Source organism: Mauremys reevesii, linkage group 3, assembly GCF_016161935.1.
Source record: "Mauremys reevesii isolate NIE-2019 linkage group 3, ASM1616193v1, whole genome shotgun sequence".
Classification (NCBI taxonomy): domain Eukaryota; kingdom Metazoa; phylum Chordata; order Testudines; family Geoemydidae; genus Mauremys; species Mauremys reevesii.
The window spans coordinates 195,578,276-195,602,782 of record NC_052625.1 but is presented as its reverse complement, the minus strand read 5'-3'; the positions used below and the strand labels follow the sequence as shown (position 1 = coordinate 195,602,782).

General features: G+C 41.2%; 1 protein-coding gene across 1 annotated transcript in view; it reads left to right on the top strand.

The window, feature by feature from the left end:
* Positions 1-24,302, top strand: part of LOC120401868 (serotriflin-like) — a 37,296-nt gene extending 12,994 nt beyond the window's left edge. Inside the window, exons 2-8 of the mRNA XM_039532096.1 lie at positions 11,532-11,593; positions 13,583-13,699; positions 14,185-14,272; positions 15,420-15,565; positions 20,180-20,274; positions 21,944-22,032; positions 24,061-24,302. Coding sequence (XP_039388030.1) covers positions 11,532-11,593; positions 13,583-13,699; positions 14,185-14,272; positions 15,420-15,565; positions 20,180-20,274; positions 21,944-22,032; positions 24,061-24,188 — 725 coding nt within the window. The 3' untranslated portion in view covers positions 24,189-24,302. The remainder of the gene's footprint in view (positions 1-11,531; positions 11,594-13,582; positions 13,700-14,184; positions 14,273-15,419; positions 15,566-20,179; positions 20,275-21,943; positions 22,033-24,060) is intronic.
* Positions 24,303-24,507: the final 205 nt, after the last annotated feature.

Sequence of the window (24,507 nt, the reverse complement as noted above, 5' to 3'; positions counted from 1 at the left end):
CTTACCCAGGGTGACATGCCAAAGTGTGATCTAGTCCATAATGTCTTACCTCAGTCTAAATTCCTATCATCTTCCCCTGGCAGGTTTGAAGATTCATACCAGGTCTATGTTACTTTGAAAAAGATGTCTACGTTTGGAACCAAAATTGGCAATGAAAAATACACAAAGGAATAAAGCAATCCCTTCCTCCTCACCACTTTCTCTGCCATCGTGTCTAGCTGCTGCCTTCAAATATACACAGACTCATGAGAAAATCAACACTAGATCAAATTATTAATAAAGATTTTGATTCCACATCTGAGATTCCACAGTCTATTAATAATCCTGAATGATACGCAATGCCTCAGATTCTATTTCTATATCTACCCTACTCCACTGAAGATGAAAACCAAAGATCTGCACAGCCATTATGCCATGAGGGAATACTTATTACCACTTTCCTATAAAACTGTATAAGCTCAATCTAGCCCTAAATGTGTTGATTTTTTTTTGTTTATAATAACTAGGGTGTTGTCACCTAATGTTTAGTGAATTTCACTTTTCTATGCAAATCATCAAGTTCCAGGTATCTAGCTTTAGCTGTTATGATTGTTCATACTTCTCCACTTCATATAATCATCCTCCTAAATACATGTGGTGTGGTAAAATGAACTATTGCTTCATTATTAATAAGTCAATCATCAACTTGCTAAATACATGCCTTGTTTAACAAGCTTCGAACACAATTAGGCTTGATTGGAATTTTTGACTCTAGTGCCTAATAAGTGCTGTAGAAGAATCATAACAACACTGAATTCATAAACAAGCTGCCTCTTGTAGATTAATTCCAGATGATACATAGACAGGGAGAGCAACTATTTTTAAAGTAATTAAGAAAAAAATTACCCTCCCCAAATGAAGTCAATGTGGAGAGAGGGAATGCTAGGAAAGAATGGGGCCCAGTGTAGCTACAATATCAGAGGAAGAAGCTCCACTGAAGCCTCCCTAGGCTTTGAAGACACCCCTTTTCCCTACTGTCCCATTTGTGTACAATGTGACTTTCTGATTCTGAAAGCAGTCTTTCTAGTTAATGTTGGACTGAGACAACACTGACAACATCTAGTACTCTAATTATTGCCTAAAAACTAAATGAATTCCACTGGCTTCACATCCGGGCCATGCACCATCTGCTGTGAGCCCCTCCACCAGCTCAACGTGAACCGAAACCCAGGACGTCCAGACCCTGGAGGCTCTCTTCCACATGTAGGAATCTACTGGTGTCACAGAGATACTGTAGCCACTCCTGTGTTACCTCTTGTAAAGGTGCATTACCCTAGTGATCCCATTAATATACCGTTCCTGAGGGGTGGGAGTTAGCAGTTGGTATCTGACTGCATTAACCTGAGCTGATGAACCAACTCAGAGCAAAAAAGTCCCAAGATCTGGGGGGGTACAAAGGGCACCATTATGCCCCTCCCCTCCATTTGTGTCATGTGCTTTCTGGTGACAATGAAGATCTTGCAGCCTTTGACAATGGAACAACAATCACCAGTTACTAACCTCGTCTCAATGTTTTCTCCCCCAGTTCTTCAATCCTGTGCATCCCACACCAAAACCCTAATCAGAAGGCCAAACAAGGGCCTGAGGATACTTTTTCTACTTTTCATGTTGAGAGCTAGTGTATAATATATCGCTTTTAACCCTCTGCCAGACATGGCACTCTGTGCTGATATGAAAGATACCGGCATTTGCCTGACACACATTCAAGTTATATGGAGAGATAGTGCTAACGGAATTGTTTATCACTGAGCACTCAGTTCCATGTACAATTTGTTATTATTATTATTATTTATGTATTTATGCAGTACCTGGGAGCCCCAGTCATGGACCAGAGCCCCACCGAGCTAGGCCTTGTACAAGCACAGAACATTGGTCACCACGATGGGCTGTCGTGTCAGCACACCAGCACCCTATGTTTTTTGTAGGCATCACTGAAAAGAGTTTTAAGGAGGGATTTGAATCAGACAACGAAGAAGCTTTCCAGATGTTTCCAGGTCGTTCCTCCCAAGTGTGCGAGGCAGCATGGAAGACTGCACAAATGTGCTTGTTTGAAAATTGAATGAGTGCGTGATGAAGGCTGGCATTGTTGGATTGGAGATGGGAGTCATCATCTCAATAGTGTATGAGAGAGGATATGGTAGGTGGGGATTAGCCATGAAAGGCCTTGAAAGAGAAGACAAGAAACGTATGTTTGCTGCAGTGGAGAAAGGGGAGCCAGTGGAGGTGTACAGAGGAAGACCAGGAGTTATGTTCATGTTAGCAAAACTACAGTTATGGTTCCATGATAAACACTCATTGTCTATTTCTTATATGTTGACTTGTAATTGACTGAAAACATGAGCCTAATACGGAATTAAGATACCAGGAATAGCAGGTCATTTGATTTCACCATAATACAGAACTGGATTTACAGAACAGAGCAGTACAGGGAAAAATGGATTCATGGAAGCAAATGCTGTGGAAATATGAAATCTAGTGATTCTGATGCAACAGGAAGAAATATTAAAATTCATGAGGATGGAAGAAATCCTAGAAATCCTTAACGCTGTAATAAAATCCCAGCAGTCTATAATTCCTCTACCCAAAAACCCTACAAATAACCCACCCATAACCAGGGACAATATGTTAACAATATGACGTCATGAGGGTCTGCTGAGACTGAGGAGGGTAAAATATAACTTTGTATTGGTAATGAAAAAATTTCGGGTCCGAGGAGAAAAAAATCAAACAAGAACGCAGAGTCAGTGAAGACTTTTCGGAATTTAGGCTGAATCCCCTCACAAACAATGGCCCTCCAGGAAAACAAACAGCCACATTGTATCTGGAAATCCTCCAATGCTTGCAGACTGACTGCTCCCTCAGTTGGGACTATGAAGATCTTTGGAGAAAAGACAGAATTCTGGATATTATCCTCATCTTGTTAGTATGACTTTTCCTGATTTAATTAAATCAAGAGTGGAAAAGCACACAACGTCTGACTCATCCATGGGGCTTGAGCTCACATATACAGGTGTAAACTGGAATAATCTGAGGAGACTAGTGTTATTCCAGATTCACACCAGTATAGCTGAGATCAGACTCAAGCCCTAAAACCACAACAGACAATGAATTTACTCATCAGGGTGCAGCTGAGCTGAACTGGAGAGAGTTCAAAGAAGAGCCATGAAAGTGACTAAAGGATTTGAAAACATGCATGATAATGAAAGATTCACGAAGCACAATCTGTTTAGTTTATCAATGAGAAGGTTAAAGAGTGACTTGACCATAGTCTGTAAGTGCCTAAACGGGGAACAGAACTTTGATGCCAAAGGATTCTTTCATTTAGCAGACAAAGATATAACATGTTCTGATGACTGAACATTGAAGCTAGACAAATTCAGACTGGAAATAAAGGTGCATATTTTTAACAGAGACAGTAATTAACCATTGGAATAATTTACAAAGGGTTGTGGTGGTTACTCCATCAAGGGAAATCAAGATTGGGTGGGTTTTTTTCTATTTTAGGAGAGGAGACTAAAAGAGCTTGGCTTGTTTAGCCCATCACATCAAAGATTCAGAGGGGAAATGACTGTTCTGAATAAATTCATCAGAGGGGGACACACCAGGGAGGGTGAATAGCTATTTAAACTAGAGGACTGTGTTGTCACAAGAACAAATGGGTCTAAACTGGCCATGGATAAATTTAGGCTGGGAATTAGATTAAAATTTCTAAACATCAGAGTGGAGCTCAAGAACAGCCTGTAATAGGAGTTGTGGGGGCAAACAGGTCAGTAAGTTTTACGAGCGAGATGGAGATATTTCTGAGTGGGATTGCAAGATGGGGCTGCTTGTGGAGGTAGGAATTAGCAACCCTGGGGGCGGGGTCCCTTCCAGTTCTCATTTTGAGTTCCCAAAATTTCTTGCATTAGGGCCTCACCTGGGGTCAGGGAAGCATCAGAGATGGCCATGGCTGGAGATGGGACCTTGGAAGGGGTGGGCCAGTGCTCTGAGGTGGCACTAAGCATTCTCTCTCTCAGGTGCTTGGCTGGGTGGTTCTTGCTCACATGGTCAGTGTCTAATTGATAATCATATGTGGGTTTGAGTAGGAAACCCCCTCCCCAGATTAGAAGGGACCTTGGGGTTTTTCTGCTTTCCTCTGCAGCATGAGGCCTGGGTGACTTGCCCGGATCATCTGAGAATATCTCACTTAATCAGTTCCCCGCCATTACAGGGACTTGGGTATCGGTGCAACTCAGTCCCTCCTACTCTCTGCCTATGGCACACAACAGTTTAGTCTCTGTAATACATTCGTCTCATTTGGATTGTTGGATTTAGTTGGGCTGGGTGGTGCTGGTGGCCTGTGATATACAGAGGGTCAGGATGATGTGGCGGTCTCTTCTGGCCTGAAGCTCTGTTACTGTACTGTATGGCTCTAAAAATATGGTCTTGTTGAACCAGAACTACTTGCTTTGACTCACGAATGTCTTATGGCCTGTGTTACTTTGGAGGTCAGGCTAGATGATCACAATGGTCACTTCTGGCCTTAAAATCATTGAAGACCTGAATTCAGGCCTCATTGTTCATAATGGGGAAGTAGATTATGTTGGTTACTCTTGGTTTCCCATATAACTATTGATAATTAATAATCAATAATAACCAATTAACCGATAACCAATAATTGATCAAATTAAACTGATTATATGTTTAGCGAGAAAATTCTCTCATGTTCTGATTTAGTTCAATCATAAGAAAACTCGGATAAATCAGCTTTGACTGGGTTTATTGGTTAACAGTTAGTAGAGAAGCATACACAGAGGCATACAGTTACCAACACCTGCTGAAGATCTTCCCCTGTTGTTCTCTGGCAGCCTGCATCCAGACTGCACATGGTCTTACTTCCTCTAAGATTTAAGGGCAATTATACCCTTGTTAGGGTATAATGTATGTCATTCTGGTCCTTACTTATTGCCGCTTTTTGGTATACACTTCTCAGGCTATTTGCAAGGTGCCCTGTTCCGTTGCAATATTCCTACTGTCTCAACATCTGTTGGGTAGTCATTATTTTGCTCTTTTTAAAGACATACTTATTTGTTTCATATTTTGCAGTTAGTACCTTGCTAAAATATCTCCTAGAACAGTTTTCAAAACATGGTAAAGGTTAGTACTTGGCAAAATTCCACTCTCTAAAGTTAGCTTCATCTTAACTGCAAGGCATCATGGGAGTCCTGCTCGCAGGCAAGCCTTAAAATCTTTCTTGGGCTATTTTATGTGTCAGCATAACCAAGGGAAGAGTTTCCCAGCTCAGCTAGTAAAAATGGCATGTCTGTTACCAAGCAGAACAAGTTTCATTTATGCTTCTATGCAAGTATAAGCAATATAGCAGCAAAACTAGTCATACCAGGTTACTGCTCTAGCCAATAGCACCAGTGTCCTGACTCCCTAGGAAATAATAGTGAGTCTTTCCCCCTCTCCCACGCTGGTTTTTCATGAAAATTATTGAACGGTCTCAGTTTTATCCCAATGAGGAATGGAACATTCTTCAAATCTCATAAATGTTCACGGGATGGGGAAACTGTTTCTGACCCTGCTCCATACTGGGACAGATTCTCATTTACACTAAGGCCCTTCTACTCCATTCTGAATTTTATACTTCCACAGTGATGTGGAGAGGCCCTGGTGTAAAGAGTCTGGCCCATTATCTTTCCAAATCAAAGACAGTGGCCCAGGTTCTCTCTCATTTAAACCAGCTTAGTTATACCCAGTTACTCCGTTAATTAACTAAATTAATTGATTAATTGATACAAGTGTAGATCAGTGGTTTTCAGACATTTTAGGCTGTGTACCCCTTTCCAGATAATGTTGCCTAGCACGTACCCACATCTGAAACAGGCAGAGGCAATGCGTGAGGGGAGCACGTGGGGTCACATGCCCACCCCCACCCTCCGATTTCTGCCTTCCCTTTTGCAACAGCTTTTAGAGGTTTTCAAACTATGGGGCACGTTCCCTGGGAGGGGCACAGAGGAATATTCAGGAATATTCAGGAGGGTGAGCAGCAACACAAGTGGCTTGGGCCAGCCCTGTGCGGCCATCCCCTAACTCAGCTCAGCAGGTCACCCAATCTGCCTGGGTTGGCGGGACAGAAGCAAAAATTGTAACTCAAATGAGCTGAGCCTCCCCTGTGAGTTTTACAAATTTTTGGTCACACCTCTCCCCGACAACCCAGACAGGTACTCCATCCCTGAGCCCTGCCCCACAGGGCTGGCCCTAGCCACCTGGCATCCCCGGCCTGAGCTGCCCCACATTTTAAAAAAACCTCTGTACTAAGTAAAGGATTTTTTGTGTACCCCCTGACAAAAGCTCATGTACCCAAGTTTGAAAGCCACGGGTGTCGATGAATATTAGACCTGCTAAGCCTTAGAGATAACTAGGTGTGTCAACTCTCTGTAAAGACTCTTTGTGACATGACATTATTCAGTTCACTCTAATTGTGAAATGTACTTATAATTAGCAATGTATAAGAAACTCAGGTCAGCTGTTTAATTGGAAGCAGAGGTTTCTTGGCGCTTTCCAAATACACAATATTAGGAAGTAAAAATCAAATGCAAATAACATGTTTTTGGAAGAGTGTACAACAAACCCAGTGTTCTACCCAGTTCCAGTTAGGGTTTTATTAAATCTGCTGTGACGCTGAGTCACCCTGCCAAAGCAGGAAACAGGTGAGCTATATATCGTCCTCCAGTGAAGAAATCCATTTATTTCCACCTACTCTTGAAAGGTGCAGAAGATTTTTCCTGTCTTCCCAGAAAGGAAAGGTAAGATTTACATTGCTTTATTTAACATGTGGAGACCTTATTCTCAGCTTTTAAAATATAATCTGCTACAAAGAAGGCTGTTTGAAACATTCGGGTACCCAGAGCAACATAATGCCTGGATTTTTTTCAATGAAATGAGGAAGGATAAAATATAGGCAAAGGGTTAGCAAAAGTAAGAAGAGAAAATATGGAAAGAATCAAGAAACAATAAAAAGTGTCCTTTACATGATGTGACTAGGCAATAAAGCAGCAGGTAAGCAGGGGTATTAAATAATATATGTGTTTAAATTCCAGTTCTTTGTGTGCACTGTTGGCTTAGATAAAATTCTCTTCAGGACAGGGATCCTATCTTCTTACATAGCTGTAAATTACCTTGCACATATAGAAAGCTACCTAAAGATCAATTGTAGTATGTATCATTTTAAAACAGTTTCACTAGATAATAAATAATGAATGGGGGGGGGTTCACTTTTGTAAGAAAGAGAGGAAGACAGCCTGGTTTGTATGAATAGTTTAAGCTATATTGAGTCATTCCAAATCTCAGCCCTTGGGAGGGGAACAGAAGCACACAAAAGAAGATTTCTGCCTGTAATGCTGAAAAAATACAGGCTGGAGGTATTAAGGCACTGATCCTGCAATGGTGCGCATGGATCAGCTCCATGCTGTCAATGGGACTTTGCACTTGTACAGAGCACAGAGCTGATTGCAGGATCAGGCTCTAAAGTTTAACTCTCAGAGCTACTAGGTTTACATCTTCTAATGCAGGGATTCCCAAACTGTGGTACATAAGTCGTTGGGGTATACGAGACATCTCTGTGGGGGAGGGGGTATGTGGGAGAAATTGTGTAATGGTGGATTTTATTTATTCATTATTTTATTTATTGCATTTTCATAATAGGCTACTCAGATGAAGCTTTAAAACTCAGTGGGAGTTTGTTATGTACAATACGGTTAAATAAAAATATGGTTAATTTACTTCAATATGTACCAATGAGAACGCAGATACGCAAAGACGCTGACATACGTCACCTTCCCCTCCAATCACCGTACAGCGCGGGTTCCGTTGCCCAGAAACTGTCCAGTCTAACTGAGCTCAGAACTTAATCAGGGTTTTTTACAGTTGTATACATTGCCCTTTAACTACATGTATATTTGTATGTAACAACGAAATGTGAACAGCTGGCTAAAGACAGGTAGTGTTAAGAAGAACACAAAATATCAGTGATGAGAAGGGTAGGAGTATACTGGCAGCTGGTAGATCTGGAAGGGGCTATGCAATAAGAAAAGTTTGGGAACCTCTATTCTAAAGCATAAGCACTTGGGTGAAAAGGACGGGGTTTTCGAAAACATCTAAGTAGGTAGGAGTCCCGTTGACACTCAATAGGATCCAGCAGGCATTTTTGTAACTTTGTAGGAATCATGTAAAAAACTCATCGTTCTATTTTATTTTCATTACAAAATTTTAGAATGAACATTTTTGCCATTTCCTTTGGGGAGATTTCTCAGTCCTATGTGCAAATTTAACCATATTAACAATTTCTCTGAGTTGGTTATTTTCACCTCAGAACATGCCACAGCATATATTTTCCCAAGTTTTTAATGCCAAAGTCACTTCTATGTGAAAAATTCCTTTTTTTCCACTTGGAAAAGAGTGCAGTTTGCTTTAAGAGTGGCCTGGTTTCACCTGAAAACAGACACATTTTAGCTTGAAATACTTGTGTACAGCTACACATTTATCAAAAAAAATCCTCCTATTGTCTAGTGCAGAACGAAATGCCAGAAAAAATCATTTTATTAAGAATATTTCTTTAATCTCAAGTACTGGTGCAGTCATGCATAATATTACGTTTGGAAATAATAAGGTAAAGTTATAAGATAACAAATGTGTACTAATTATACCTTAAAGTCAAACCAACACAGCACCAGAAAATGTATTACCAGGAAAGAAAAATTACATATATTTACCCTAAGGATCAGCATTAAATTGTTTAGTGTTCATATATTTTAGAAGTTAAGGCCAGATCCTTAGATAGAAAATGAACATAGTGTCATTGCCAGCTGAGGAACTGGCCCATAATGAATCCATATGCCACGGACAGATACAATTATTAGATACTTTGTGTGTTCATATCTGTATTTGGGGAGCTGAGATTACAATCTCAGTTCTAAAATTGCACAAAACACAGGATTAGACCAGTTCAGGTAAAGCAGAAACTTTTTTAATGGTAGCAATAGAAGGTCCCTTATCCTCCATATGAGTCAGCTACCAGAGTACAATGTCACAAGGCAATTATACTACTAGATTGCCAATACCTCGCACCAGATAAGTCTACAGATAGACAATACCTTGTCTAAGCCAAGAGGAGTGCAGGCAGACATTAAGATTGGGGAAGACATAATGGACCAGTTCCTTACCCGGTGTACATGGATTTATTTTCATTGATGCCGATAGAGCTTTAGAGACTGAAGTTGATAGAGCTACAAGTAAGGATATGGCCCATTGCTTCCAGCATCATACAAGCAATGTGGTGAGCAGTGGAGCTGGCTATACCAGTAGGAAAAGTGCAACTTGCTTTTCCCCCACACTCCCTGTCAACATGCTCTCTTTGCAAGTAGCTCTAGAGACCCACTTCTGCAGCACATGGAAATGTCAACTAACCACATCATCATTTTACCAGGGATACATTAAACCACAACTACCAACCTCCTGCTAAAGCAAATATAAAACTAAGCTAATAATAAATCAACCTGGCATCAGACACTTAAGCCTACTTAGACTGGGGCTTGGGCACAGGACCAATGGAAGTGAATTCCAGCCCAGACACTAGCCCAAGCCAGTTAAACCTTAGGTACTTTGAGCCAAAGCCTCCAAGCTGATCCTAACTACAATGACAGGGAGCAAAGATCCCCACAGATAATTGTGTCCTGGGCCTTACAGGGATTTGAAAATACTCCCGAGCACTTTTTGAATTGCACCCAGAATCAGACAAAATGCAAAGTAAGGATTCAAGCACACCTCTCATATGCTGAGAGTCCTGTCCAGTGCGAGAAGTGGGCAGCTGCATTCTGCACTGGATACGGCTCCTAGGTGGACCTCAAGGGCAGCCTTGCATCCCAACAGGTCATCATTGGGTGAAAACCATTGCTGTGTCCCATTCACACAATTATGCTATGGGCAAACTTTCTATAACAAATGTCCTGAAACAACACATCTTTCCTGGGACACAATCCCTGGCCCAGCTCCTGATCTGTAGCAATATTCCAGTGCTGGTCATTAATCACCTAGCCTTTGAACATGAACAGAGCAAACACATCAATGTTTATTCCTCTCAGTTATTCAGCTAGATCGGGGTAGGCAACCTATGGCACGCATACCAAAGGTGGCACGCAAGCTGATTTTCAGTGCCATTCACACTGCCCGGGTCCTGGCCACTGGTCCGGGGGGGCTCTGCATTTTAATTTAATTTTAAATGAAGCTTCTTAAACATTTTAAAAACCTTATTTACTTTACATACAACAATAGTTTAGTTATATATTATAGACTTATAGAAAGAGACCTTTTAAAAACATTAACATGTATTACCAGGATGCAAAACCTTAAATTAGAGTGAATAAATGAAAACTTGGCACAGCACTTCTGAAAGGTTGCCGACCCCTGAGCTAGATTATGACTAGGACTACGCATTCACACTGGGGAGAAGGAATCTCCCCTCAGCATTCTCACGTGAACTACTCAAAGGTTGGGTAGGTGTAGGCTAGTTACTTACCCACTTACTCCCTCTCCAGAGCAGGTGGAAGAGGAATGAACAGAGACTTAGCTCCTGCCCTTGCTCCCTGGCCAGAGTCATGAGTAAAGCTGTGGGAGCTGGAGGTGGAAGTTTACATTGGTGCTATAGACCAGCAATAAATTACTATCCTGAGGAGCAAGGAGAAAACAGGAGGAATTGAGTCAAAGAAGGATGTCTCCTAAGGATACTTCTGGGAGCTTATACACCACCCCTTGCTCAGGGTTGTATCTAATGTTAATCTAGTCCTAAACCTTACTTTCCTTCCATGCAGATGGCCACCTCTGTGCTTTCAATTATAAACAAGGGGCACTGGTTTGAACAAAACCCAAGGGGCTAAATTCAAATCAGGTTTGCACTGGCTCCTGCTGCTGTAACCTGAGGTGCATGTCCCCAGCAGTAGAAAATCTGCTGAGGAGGCAGCTATGGTACCATGTCTTCAGCATCCCCTCCACAATGGGATGGACAGTATGGGCAAGTGCAATCCCGTAAGTGGCTAGGAAGGGAGTATTGCAAAGGTGGGTAGTGCACGTGCTAATTCAGTGCATCCCCTCTGCAGTCTCCACAGAGAAGATTCCTGTGGAGCTTTGGCTGGAAACTAAACCTGTCCCCACATAACGAAAGCCCCACGGCAGGGTGGCAGCAGTGGTAATGTATCCCCTTCCTCCATGCAGGGAAATTAGGACATCCCTCTACATTTAACTTAGTAGAAAGGAAAACCCTCTAGTAGAGGAGCATGTACTGTGAGAAAATTCTTTCTAGTATAAAGACCTGGTGACAAACCCACTACCTTTCTGACTGAGAAAAACCCCAGATATATACAGCACACAGCAGCACACTTCTGCTAGAATGTATATAAATAAACATAAGCTATAGTCAGGAAAGAGAACTAAGCAGGTTGTTCTTCCCTTTTCAGAGATGATTCTGCTGACTGCATTCCTTGGCCTGGCTGCTGTGCTGCAGCCATCCACCGGACAGGTAGGACAAGAGCTGGATGGGAAACATTTTTCCAATCCCAGGAATATTTTGAGATTTCTGAATCACAATGAAAAGTAAAAATGTCAAATATGTTTGCAAACTGATAAAGAAAAAAACATTTTTATGTCAATTGAAATGTTCCACTTCAGTCATTTCAAAGCATTTCATGTTGATTATGACTTTTTTTTTGAGGAGATGGGGGGGGTGAAATTTTAAACCTAGTTAAGTCCCTAAAGCAATACAAGCACTTAAATCCGCTTAAGTCCTCTCAGTAGCAATAGGATTACTCATATGAGTAAAGTCAGACACATGAAGAAGCAATCATAGGATCAGAGGCTAAGACCCTGAGGCTGAGTAAGGTTTACAAATGAAACGAGAAATGACACACACATGCAGCAATACTGACTGAGCTTAGATAGACATAACCGGGAAAACAGAGGGTTACAAAGAAAACTGTTTTGTAACCTTATGTATAACATTCACAATAATGAAGAAATTCTATAGTATACTAAAGAACTCAAACATTTCATGGTATTTTCATGGATGGTTCTTCTCGATAACAATCCAAAGCAGTGTGGACCGATGCGTGTTCATTTTCATCATCTGAGTTAGATGCCGCCGGCAGAAGGTTGATTTTCTTTTTTGGTGGTTTGGGTTCTGTAGTTTCCACATCAGAGTGTTGCTCTTTTAAGACTTCTGAAAGCATGCTCCACACCTCATCCCTCCCAGGTTGTGGAAGGCACTTCAGATTCTAAAATCTTGGGTCAAATGCTGTAGCTATCTTTAGAAATCTCACATTGGTACTTTCTTTGAGTTTTGTCAAATCTGCAGTGAAAATGTTCTTAAAATGAACATGTGCTGGGTCATCATCCAAGACTGCTATTATATGTAATATATGGCAGAATGCAGGTAAAACAGAGCAGGGAATATACAATTCTTCCCCAAGGAGTTCAGTCACAAATGTAATTTTTAATGAGTGTCATCAGCATGGAAGCATGTCCTCTGGAATGGTGGCTGAAGCATGAAGAGGCATGCAAATGTTTAGCATATCTGGCACCTAAATACCTTGCAATGCCAACTACAAAAGTGTCATGCAAATGCCTGTTCTCACTTTCTGGTGACACTGTAAATAAGAAGAGGGCATCATTATCTTCTGTAAATGTAAACAAACTTGTTTGTCTGAGCGATTGGCTGAACAAGAAGTAGGACCAATTGGACTTGTAGGCTCTAAACTTTTACATTGTTTTGTTTTTGAGTGCAGTTATGTAATAAAACAATCGACATTTGTAAGTTGCGCTTTCACGGCAAAGAGATTGCACGACAGTACTTGTATGACGTGAATTGAAAAATACTATTTCTTTTATTTATCCCTTTGCAGTGCAAATATTTGTAATAAAAAATAATGCACACTTTGTATTCTGTGTTGTAATTGAAATCAATATATATGAAAATGTAGAAAAACATACAAAATATTTAATAAATTTCAATTGGTATTCTATTAACAGTGTGATTAAAACTGCGATTATTCACCATTAATTGCAATTAATTTTTCTTAGTTATTCACGTGAGTTAACTGTGATTAATTGACAGCACTATTAAATAAATAAATAATAATACATTCAGAGGAGTTTTCCTGTCTTTAACAGTACTGTATTTGGCCCAATATATTTCAAAGAATTTGGCAGTCTACAAATTCTAAGATTCGATAACACTATCAGTTTTTGATTGCTAAATTGTGCTCACTGGGACCACACGTGAAGTAAGGTGCTATATGGCATAGAATAAAGATATTCGAATCTGACCTATAACTAATTAATCAATGATTGATTGACAGATTCATTCTGATGAAATTAAGTTTATAACCATAATTAGTTCATGAAATAATTTAAAGACACATTAATTGGAATTGATTCCTAGGTTTACATATAAAATATTTTAGACTCACACAACCAAATATAGGAAAAACTATTGTACATTCCTTTAATTTAGACTCCAGATTTAGCTTCTCTGTCAACTGACAACACAAATCAACAAAAGGAGATTGTTGACAAGCACAATGCCTTAAGGAGACGGGTGATGCCAACCGCTAGCAACATGCTGAGGATGGTAAGATGTATTTTACAAAGCAATCTATAATGCATACAAACCCTATCAATGTTACTAGAGAATTTGGAAGGGCATAGCATATCCCCTGGCAGAAAACATACCATTTGAATCCGTTCCCTGATAAAATGTTAGTGAACATAGTAGTTAGTAGGGGAAGGGAGTATGTTGGATATGACAAATCTTGCTGCTCATGAAAAATGATGTCTCCTTTTGAACTGAAGGGAAAAACCACTAGATCTGGTCTCCCAGGTTGCCCTGTGATGTATTCTCCATCTAGCTAATCACCATGATATCTAGCCTCCTCCTGAGGTGTGCAGCTACTGAGCTGCTCCTCATTTTGCTGCCCAAATGAGAGAGAAGGAATTGTCAAGAAAATTTTCAACACTGAAAATGCAATTTCCAAGTGTATGTTCTCTTCTATGTTCTGCATTACGAAGTACTAAGAGGTACACATCTGAATACCCAATGTTTCTCATTTAATTAAGGAATGGAGTCCTGCAGCTGCAAGGAATGCCAAGAGTTGGGCAAATGAATGTACTTTATACCACAGTCCCCAAAACAAAAGGACAACTAGTAAGTAAAGTATCACTTTTAAATGAACAATGCTTCATTCAAACCATTATACAAACAATTTGCAGATAATGTAACCCCATTCATATTTAAGTGGTATTAATATTTTGCTGAATGAATAACAGTTATAACACTGGAGTGTATGGATTAATCTATTCTGTGTAAGCAACATTTTTTGAATATTGACTATAATTTCAACATTAAAGAAATAATGAAAAATGTCCAAGAAATTTCACCATTTTTAACTTCTGAAGAAAAATTGGGGGAAAAAATTATTTTTTTTAGATTTATCTCCTTCCAATCCCCCTCCTCCCATTCTTTATCCCCAAACAGTTCTAATAATATGAAAAGTGCTTGGTGAGAAGGTAATCCCTTTTAACTGAGGTCACTTGCATTTGTTCACAGAGTGATGAACAATGCTATTGTTAATTTGAGTTTATGATGGATTCAGGACTGGATCCAGAGCAAGACCCTGGACATGAACACTCCTGACACATGAGAAAGTTAGAATCCAGATCCAAATTTAGGCTTTGATTCTGATCTATGTTGTACTAGTTTTACACTGGTGTAACTCCACTGACATCTATGGAGTTATTCCTGATTTAAGAATCTTTGCAAGAAATCCCATTTTCCCAATATTTTCATACCAAACACCAGGATGGATTAACAGTAGATCCTTAAAATTTGGACATAGTTTATGGAGGAAACGAGAAGGCTGGACCAATATGTGACTATTCGGGGTGCATTAGACAAGGAACCAGGGGGCAATGTCAAGACGTTTATTTGTTCTGTCCAGAGTGGATGGATCTCAGAGTTTTAGGGATATGTTGGCATTTTGGTGGATCTGGGCTCTGCTAATTTATCGCTGCCGTGAAAGTTCAGATAAACATCTGAATCTTTGAATACTTATGAGAACTAAAGGTAACCTTTGAACCATTGGAATTTACTCAACGCTATTCATTCATGACCCGAAGAGTGACAGAGGGCAGGGTTGTAAAATGTGGGTATTCAGGAAATGAAATAGATTCTTCCCACCAGGCTCTCCTAGAAATTCCTGAATCTTCTACTGGTCCTCCCACATGCTGAAGCTTTTGTATCTTCTTAAGCCCCTTTCATTCGCTTTTGTGAATGGTTTCCTTTCCATTTTCAGCAGTGGGCTGTGGTGAAAATCTCTACATGTCAACTGCACCCAATTCCTGGTCAAATGTAATTCAAGGCTGGTACAATGAGGTGGAACATTTCATATATGGCATTGGGTCAACCATACCAGATGCAATGATTGGCCATTATACTCAGGTAAGGACCATAACACCACTTGTCCTATTGATGTTTTAACTGATACATGCTTGCTAAATGATTAGAGGTTTTTAAGGCCCAGCTTGACAAAGCCTTGGCTGGGATGATTTAGTTGGTGTTGGTCCTGCTTTGAGCAGGAGATTGGACTAGATGACCTCCTGAGGTCTCTTCCAGCCCTAGTATTCTATGATTCTATGATTACCAGGGGCAGGAGAAATAACAGCCTCAATATATTTAAAGGAAATAAAACACCATAAAGGATAAGAATTATTCCAACAGAACAAAAGTAATGAGAGAAAAAACAAAATAAAACTATGGAAACTGTAGACTAAATATTATGACCAACTTCCTCACAGTAAGGTCTGTTAGATCAAGGAATGTGGTGGAAACCGTATGGCTTGCATAATTTAAAACTAGGCTAGACCAAGCTCCCTAAGTTGTAGGGAACCATACCACATTGGCAGAGAGAGAGTCTAGATAACCTACTAGATTTTTTTTTCTTGTAGGACTAATGTTGTTCTTGCTGTTGTTGTTCAGGCCCTAAATTAACATCACATAGAATCATAGAATCATAGAATTTGAGATCAGAAGGGACCATTATGATCATCTAGTCTGACCTCCTGCAAGATGCAGGCCACATAAGCCGATCCACCCACTCCTTAAGCAAGCGACCCCTGCCCCATGCTTCAGAGGAAGGCGAAAAAACTCCAGGGCCACTGCCAATCTACCCTGGAGGAAAATTCCTTCCCGACCCCAAATATGGCGGTCAGCTGAACCCCGAGCATGCGGGCAAGACTCTCCAGCCATACCCTCTGGAAAAAGGCTAACAATATCCTATCATTGACCCATTGTACTAATTACCAGTGTGGCACTTAATTGACCTATTGACTAAGCCCCTTATCCTATCATACCATCTCCTCCATAAACTTATCTAGCTTAATCTTAAAGTCATGGAGGTCCTTCGCCCCCACTGTTTCCTTCAGTAGGCTGTTCCAGAATTGCACTCCTCTGATGGTTAGAAACCTTCGTCTAATTTCAAGCCTAAATTTCCTGATTGACAATTTATATCCGTTTGTCCTCGTGTCCACATTAGCACTGAGCTGAAATAATTCCTCTCCTTCCCTGGTGTTTATCCCTCTGATATATTTAAAAAGTGCAATCATATCTCCTCTTATCCTTCTTTTGGTTAAGGAAAACAAACCGAGCTCCTCACGTCTCCTTTCATACGACAGGCCTTCCATTCCTCGGATCATTCTAGTAGCCCTTCTTTGTACCCGTTCCAGTTTGAATTCATCCTTCTTAAACATGGGAGACCAAAACTGCACACAATACTCCAAATGAGGTCTCACCAACGCCTTATATAACGGGACTAGCACCTCCTTGTCCCTACTAAAAATACCTCGCCTAATGCATCCCAAGACCGCATTAGCTTTTTTAACGGCCACATCACATTGCCTACTCATAGTCATCCTACGATCAACCAGGACTCCTAGGTCCTTCTCCTCCTCCGTTACTTCCAACTGGTGCATCCCCAGCTTATAACTAAAGTTCTTGTTAGTCATCCCTAAATGCATAACCTTACACTTCTCACTATTGAATTTCATCCTGTTACTAATACTCCAGTTTACAAGGTCATCCAAATCTCCCTGGAGGATATCCCTATCCTTTTCCGAATTTGCAATACCTCCCAACTTGGTGTCATCCGCAAACTTTATCAGCCCACTCCTACTCTTGGTTCCCAGGTCAGCGATAAATAGATTGAATAAAATCGGACCCAAAACCGAACCTTGAGGAACTCCACTGGTAACCCCCCTCCAACCCGACAGTTCCCCCTTCAATACGACCCTCTGCAGTCTCCCCTTTAATCAGCTCCTTATCCACCTCTGGATTTTCATTTTGATCCCCATCTTTTCCAATTTAACCAGTAATTCCTCATGCGGTACCGTATCAAACGCCTTACTGAAATCAAGATATATTAGATCCACCGCATTTCCCTTGTCTAAAAAAATCTGTTACTTTCTCAAAGAAGGAGATCAGGTTGGTTTGGCACGATCTACCTTTTGTAAATCCATGCTGTAATTTGTCCCAGTTGCCATCGGCCTCATGCTCCATAACCACTCTCTCCTTTAAAATTTTTTCCATGATTTTGCATACTACAGATGTTAAACTAACAGGCCTGTAGTTACCCGGGTCACTTTTTTTCCCCTTCTTGAATATAGGAACTACATTAGCTAATCTCCAGTCAAACGGTACAATCCCCGAGTTTAGAGATTTATTAAAAATCATCGCTAACGGGCTTGCAATTTCACTCGCCAATTCCCTTAATATTCTAGGATGAAGACCATCCGGGCCCCCCGATTTACTTCCGTTTAGCTGTTCAAGTTTGGCTTCTACCTCAGATACCGTAATGTCTACCTCCATATCTTCATTCCCATCAGTCCCTCTACCACTATTCCTTAGCCCTTCATTAGCCTCATTAAAGACCGAGGCAAAATATTCATTCAGATATTGTGCCATTCCAAGATTATCCCTAATCTCCACTCCGTTTAAAGTTTTAAGCGGTCCCACTTCTTCTTTCTTGGTTTTCTTCCTATTTATATGGCTAAAAAACCTTTTGCTATTGGTTTTAATCCCCTTCGCTAGGTCCATCTCCACCCGGCTCTTTGCCTTTCTCACTGCTTCCCTACACCCTCTGACCTCAATAAAGTAGGTTTCTTTGCTAATCCCTCCCATTTTCCACTCCTTGTACGCTTTCTGATTTTTCTTAATGACCCCTCTAAGACGCTTGCTCATCCAGCTCGGTCTAAAACTGCTACCTACGAGCCGTTTTCCCTTTCTCGGGATACATGCCTCTGACAACTCCTGCAGCTTACGCCTGAAGTAACCCCAGGCGTCATCTGCCTTTAGATCCCTAAATATGTTAGTCCAGTCCACTTCCCTAACTAGTTGCCTTAATTTAGTAAAGTTAGCCCTTTTGAAATCGTATACCTTAGTCTCAGATGCAATATTGATTATCCTCCCATTTATTTTGAAACGAATTAGCTCATGATCACTCGAGCCAAGGGTGTCCCCTACAACTATTTCCTCAACAAGGTCCTCGTTACTCACCAAAACCAGATCTAAAATGACATCCCCCCTCATCGGTTCAGCAACTACTTGATGAAGGAATTCATCAGCTATCACGTCTAGGAAAAGCTGAGCCCTATTATTATTACTAGCATTTGTTTCCCAATCTATATCCGGGAAGTTAAAGTCCCCCATGATCAAACAGTTCCTATTAGTATTTACCTCCTTAAAAATATTAAAGAGCTCTCTATCCATCTCCAGGCTAGATCCCAGCGGTCTATAGCACACCCCAATCACTATCCCGGGGGAGGCTCTAGTAGTTTTCTTCCCCAATGTGACCATTGCCCAAACAGACTCCGTATTATCCATTGCATTGCTAGTTATTTCGTTACATTTCACCTCATTATTGATATACAATGCTACTCCCCCACCTTTACCTTTGCATCGGTCTTTCCTAAACAGCACATACCCTTCCATACCTGTACTCCAGTCATGGCTACCGTTCCACCATGTTTCGGTTATTCCTACGATATCCGGTTTCAATTCTTGGACCAGGAGCTCCAATTCCTCCATTTTGTTACCTAAGCTTCTCGCATTGGTGAACAAACATCCTAATTTTTGCTGTTTGGCTCCTCTCACCCAACTTGGTAGGGACACAGTACTACCAGTATGACCTGTCGATCTAGTATCCGTCCCCCCCTTCTTCCTTACACCTAACCGTCCTCCTCTGGCTATATCTGTTGTTATCCTGTTGTTCTCACCCCCAATGTATAAATTTGGCGTGGAGAGCATCAGGACCTCTCCCAACCGTCTCCCCCCAGTGTCTAGTTTAAAGCACCTTCCCTTAGCTTTCCTTCAATACATTCTTCAGACACATACACACACACACTCACTCACATGCACTAGTTATAAACTAATCAAGCTAATTCCCCTACAGGCTACAAAAGAAGAAAGTGTAAAAGAGGCTTAATTTGTATGTGTAAATATTATGGAGGCATTTGATTATTACTGGAATAGAGGCGAGATAAGAACCTAGAGAGATAAACATCTCTAGGTTGGTTTACAAATGCTCTGTACAATTGTATTGTATTAGATTTCATGACCAGAAGGAGCCATTATGACCATCTAGTCTCACTAGTTGCATGTAACACAGAGCAGATAATTTTATCCACTGATTCCTGCCTCTTGCTCAACAATTTGTGGTTGAACCAGTGTATATGTTTTTATGTATATGCCTGACTTAAAAACTCCAGGTGATTGAGAATCTACTATGTTGCTTGGGTGTCGTTCCAATTACATCCTAGATGGTTTTCTATGAAGGGTGAATAAGACAATATGAAAACTACAGTGTTTCTGTTTCCTTTCCTACATGATGTGACATATTCTGCTACACTGTGTAATAAGATAATATTCCCAAATCTCAACTTCATAGGAAAATGTTCATTACATTAGTATTGTATTATATTATATTATTATAATTAATGTATTATATTAATTATTATTATAATAATTTGTTATATTAAAATTTATTTATTCTTCTCTCTCCAGGTGGTTTGGTACAGGTCTTACCAGATTGGTTGTGCAATTGCGTTTTGTCCTCAGAGATTTTACAAATACTATTACGTTTGCCATTACTGCCCTGCGTATGTATTAACTATGGATTTAATTGATTATCGGAATTCCTTAGTGCTTTAATTCATCAAAATGATCCAAAGAGCTGTCAGCTACATTGCAAAATGCAGCATATTTTTTAAACTGGGCTTATGATCAGAGGAGCAATTCAGTAATACTGGTATGCAGAAGCATACATGCAAATTACATTCTGAAATAAAACAACCCACAAAACCCCCAATAATTGCCCAGTGAGATCGGCTCCGCTTATAAATCTAAGCATTTTTTCTTAACAGCCAGGTAAATCAAAAAGAAGATGCTCATATTTCTAACTAATAGGGGCCTGCAAGAAACTTTCTGTAGGACATGTTATCTACTAACTGCCTCCTGCAGGGTTTATTGCACCTTCCTTTGAAGTGGCAGTGCTGGTCATTGCGAGCCCACTACTCAGGATGGCACATAAGCACTTGCAAGTATTGTAAGCAATCTGTCATTAATAAGGCTACGAGTCTGTCACGGAGGTCACAGAAGTCACAGATTCCATGACCTTCTGTGATCTCCGTGACTTCTGCAGCGACTGGTGCTGGCTCAGGGGCTGCTCAAGTGGGGCAGCCCCTGGGCCAGCAGCAGCAGTTTGGATGTGTGGGAGGGGGCTCAGGGCCACAGGCAGGGGGTTGGGAGGTGCGGGGGGGTGCTTACCTCAGGGTGAGGGGCTCCCCAGCTCCCACTGGCATGGCCCTGCAGCTCCCAGGCGGCAGAGGGGCCAGAGGCAGTTCCGTGCCGCACACTGCCTGCCTCCACAAGCCCTGCCCCGGCAGCTCCAATTGGTTGTGGTTCCTGGCCAATGTGCACTGCGGCAGCTGGTGCTTGTGGTGGGAGCAGCATGCTGAGCCCTCTGACCCCTCCACCGCCCAGGAACTGCAGGGACGTGGAGTGGGTAGGGAGCCCGGCCCCTGCCAGCCCCATCAAGCTGCCCCCCCCAACATCAGCATGGGTCCTGGGCCATGGTGCCTGCCCCCCCACGCCCATCATCAGGGTCCACCTCCCCCAGCACCCACGAACCACCCACCCCAAGAGCACCATTGGCCCCCCAACCCAAGTTTTAGTCACTGGTATTTTTAGCAAAAGTCATGGACAGGTCACGGTCCATGAATTTTTGTTTACTGCCCATGACTTTTAATAAAAATACCTTTGACTAAAACATAGCCTTAATCATTAACAATAAAGACAATGGGGTAAGATTTTCAAAGCAGTGCAGGGGATTTGGCCATGCACCTTTAATTCATTTTAATATTTACATGTTGACATTTGAAAATATTGTTTGACACATACGAGACTAAGGGTGTGTCTACACTGCAGCCAGGGTTGTGATTGCAAGTCATGTAGATGCGTCTGTGCTAGTTTTATTCTCACTAGGTTGCAAAATATAGCAGCGAGTGTGTGCATAAGCCTGCCTGACCCTGAGGGGCACATACTCACTTGTCTAGTCTGTGCTGAAGCCTGCCCCATGGCATCTTTGCTTCATTAGCATTGCGGTTAGATTAGAACTAGTGCAGGAATGTCTACACAACCAGCAAATCACACACACACACACACACACACACACACCCTGACTGCACTGTAAATGTCCCCTGAGTGTAAATGAAGCTATGTGTTGTGGAATGACTTCATATTTTATGCTGTTTAATTTTACCATTTCAGGGGGAATTACAGAAACATAATAAACACACCTTACAAATCAGGGCCAGTGTGTGGAGATTGCCCTAATGCTTGTGACAACGGACTATGCAGTAAGTTTTAGCAGTTTGAAGTATTGCGGTGGCAAAGTTGTCACTTACTAAAACAATGTTTAATTCCCTTGGCGGGAAGGCTTTGAGAAATTATCAACTCAAAAATCTTGCCTACTGAACATGACTGCGAGGCCCTTACACACACTCATTGCTAACCATGTTATATTTAAAAATGAGCATGTGTAGGGGCTAATGTAAGGGCTTCTGAGAGGGGATGGTTATCCTGTCAGGGGACTGTCATAATGTTATCATATCCCCATCAGAAGAGAAGACTGAGGAGGACATGATAACATTCTTCAGATATGTCTGAGTTCATGATAAAGGAGATGGTGATCAATTGTTCTGCACGTCCTCCCAGGGTAGGACAAGTAATAGGCTCAGTTTATAGTCAGGGAGATTTATGTTAGATAGTAGGAAAATCTTTCTAACTGTAAAGATAGTTAAGCACGGGAACAGGTTACTAGGCAGGATGTGGAATCCCCGTCATTGGAAGTTTTTTTTTTTTTTTAAGAACAGGCTAGGTAAGTATGTCAGGAATGGCCTAGGAATACTTAATGCTGCCTCAGCATGGGGGCAGATGACCTCTCAAGGTCACTTCCAGCCCTACATTTCTATGATTCTGTACTGAATAGGACTTTGCAATTATTCGTATTTATTATTTGTTTTACGATAGTGCTTCCGAGCCACGATCATGGGCCAGGACCCTGTTGTGCTAAGCACCACATAAGTATATAATGAATTCTATTGAAATCAATGAAAGAACTTGTGGAGTAAGTTTATATAGAGATTATATAGAGAGAAATATAGCTAGGCATATGCTGCTTAATATGAGCCAGGAGATCATCAAGTTCCCTACCTTCCCCCACCCCCCCAAAAAAAAGAAAAGAAAAGAAAAAGGAACTTGTGACAATGTTAAAAAATATTTAACATCTACAATGGCATGAGCAAGTTCCCTCTAGGGTTTTAGATTGAGTCATTCATCCAGTCCATGAGGGAAAATGGTATTTTCCTACCTCTCCTTCTGAGTAATAGTTTTCGGGCCTCAGGGTGAAACCTTTCCTCACCCTGGTGAGCACTTACTCATGCAAGTAGGTCCACTGAAGCCAGTGGAACTAAGTGGTCCACCACGTGAGTGAGCATTGGCACATTCCAGCGCTTTGTGTTTCACATACTAGCCCCTTTGCCTCTGAACAACAAATTTCTTCCAAGATTGCTGTGGTGCCTCTCTAACCGCAGCAGCTGCCTGGGATGTGTGAGAAAAAGCTGGCCCAATGGCTGAGTGTTTTACCTGCTATGCCTCCTAATGTGCCTTCCCAGGCAGAGAGAGGCGGCTCTCATCCCCCTCTTTCATGTGGTCGACTGTCAGTGCCTTTTGCTAAAAGCCGGCGCCACTTGTATTTATACACTAAGAACTGCAAAGTGTGTAGAAAAACCTGCACTGGATTTTGCTGTTGTAACTTCCAAGAGCCACAAACTCCTGGAGGTGCTGCACCTGAGGCAGGCACAATGCTTCTGGGAGTAAAGGGACAGTATGGCTGCTCTCCAGGTGAGACAGTGCCAAGCCCCTGGGCAAAGGTACAAGAGAAGTAGGACAGTTCCATATGACTTCTTCCTCCAGGACTACCAGGAAGATATAATGATACACTTCACAGAATACACTAGGTTTGCAAATCTGGATAGCTCATTCTTGGGACAAAACTCTTATGGGAAATAGAAGGAGAAAGAACTGATCAAGTCTTAGTAAAATGTGACCCACCTCCAAACCTGACTTGTCTTGTAATTGTACTGTAATAAGCTGTATTAAAACAAAGTACTGCTGCACCTGATAAATTGCCTTAAACTAGTGAACAAGTGAACAATTTTTCTGTTAGACTTCTACAGCTTTACTGGGGAACAAATAAAACTGAACAGAAAAAAAAATACTGTGAAAAATACATATTGAGTCAAAATATGCTTTAAAAGAAACAGTGTTGGCTTTTCCCCCCTCCTCTTGTTAATACCTAATCTCATGCTCTGTTTCATTTTCAGCCAATCCTTGTAAGTATGTGGACGTTTACTCAAACTGTCCGGATTTAAAAGTGTTCCCTGGATGTACAAACTCCAGGATCAATTCAATATGTCCTGCCTCCTGCCGTTGCACCACTGAAATAAAATAACAGCCTCTGATTCCTCCCTTCATGGAAATTCTTCTTTTTAATGACAGCATCTTTTAGAAAATCAAGGTCCCATCTTGCAGCCCTTATCTATGAAATCCTACTGACTTCAATGGGGTTACTCACCTGAGTAAAGGCTGTAGGATCTGACCTTTCATCTCATGTTTTTTCCTGCCTTAATTCTTTGTTTTAAAATATAGTAGATTTTTCTTCCTTGCCTGAAATTCAGCATTGTATATGATAGACTTGTACGACATTTAATGACAGAGATTCGTCTCTATCAATATCAACTTCATCCTTTGCAAAATACCATCTAAAGGTC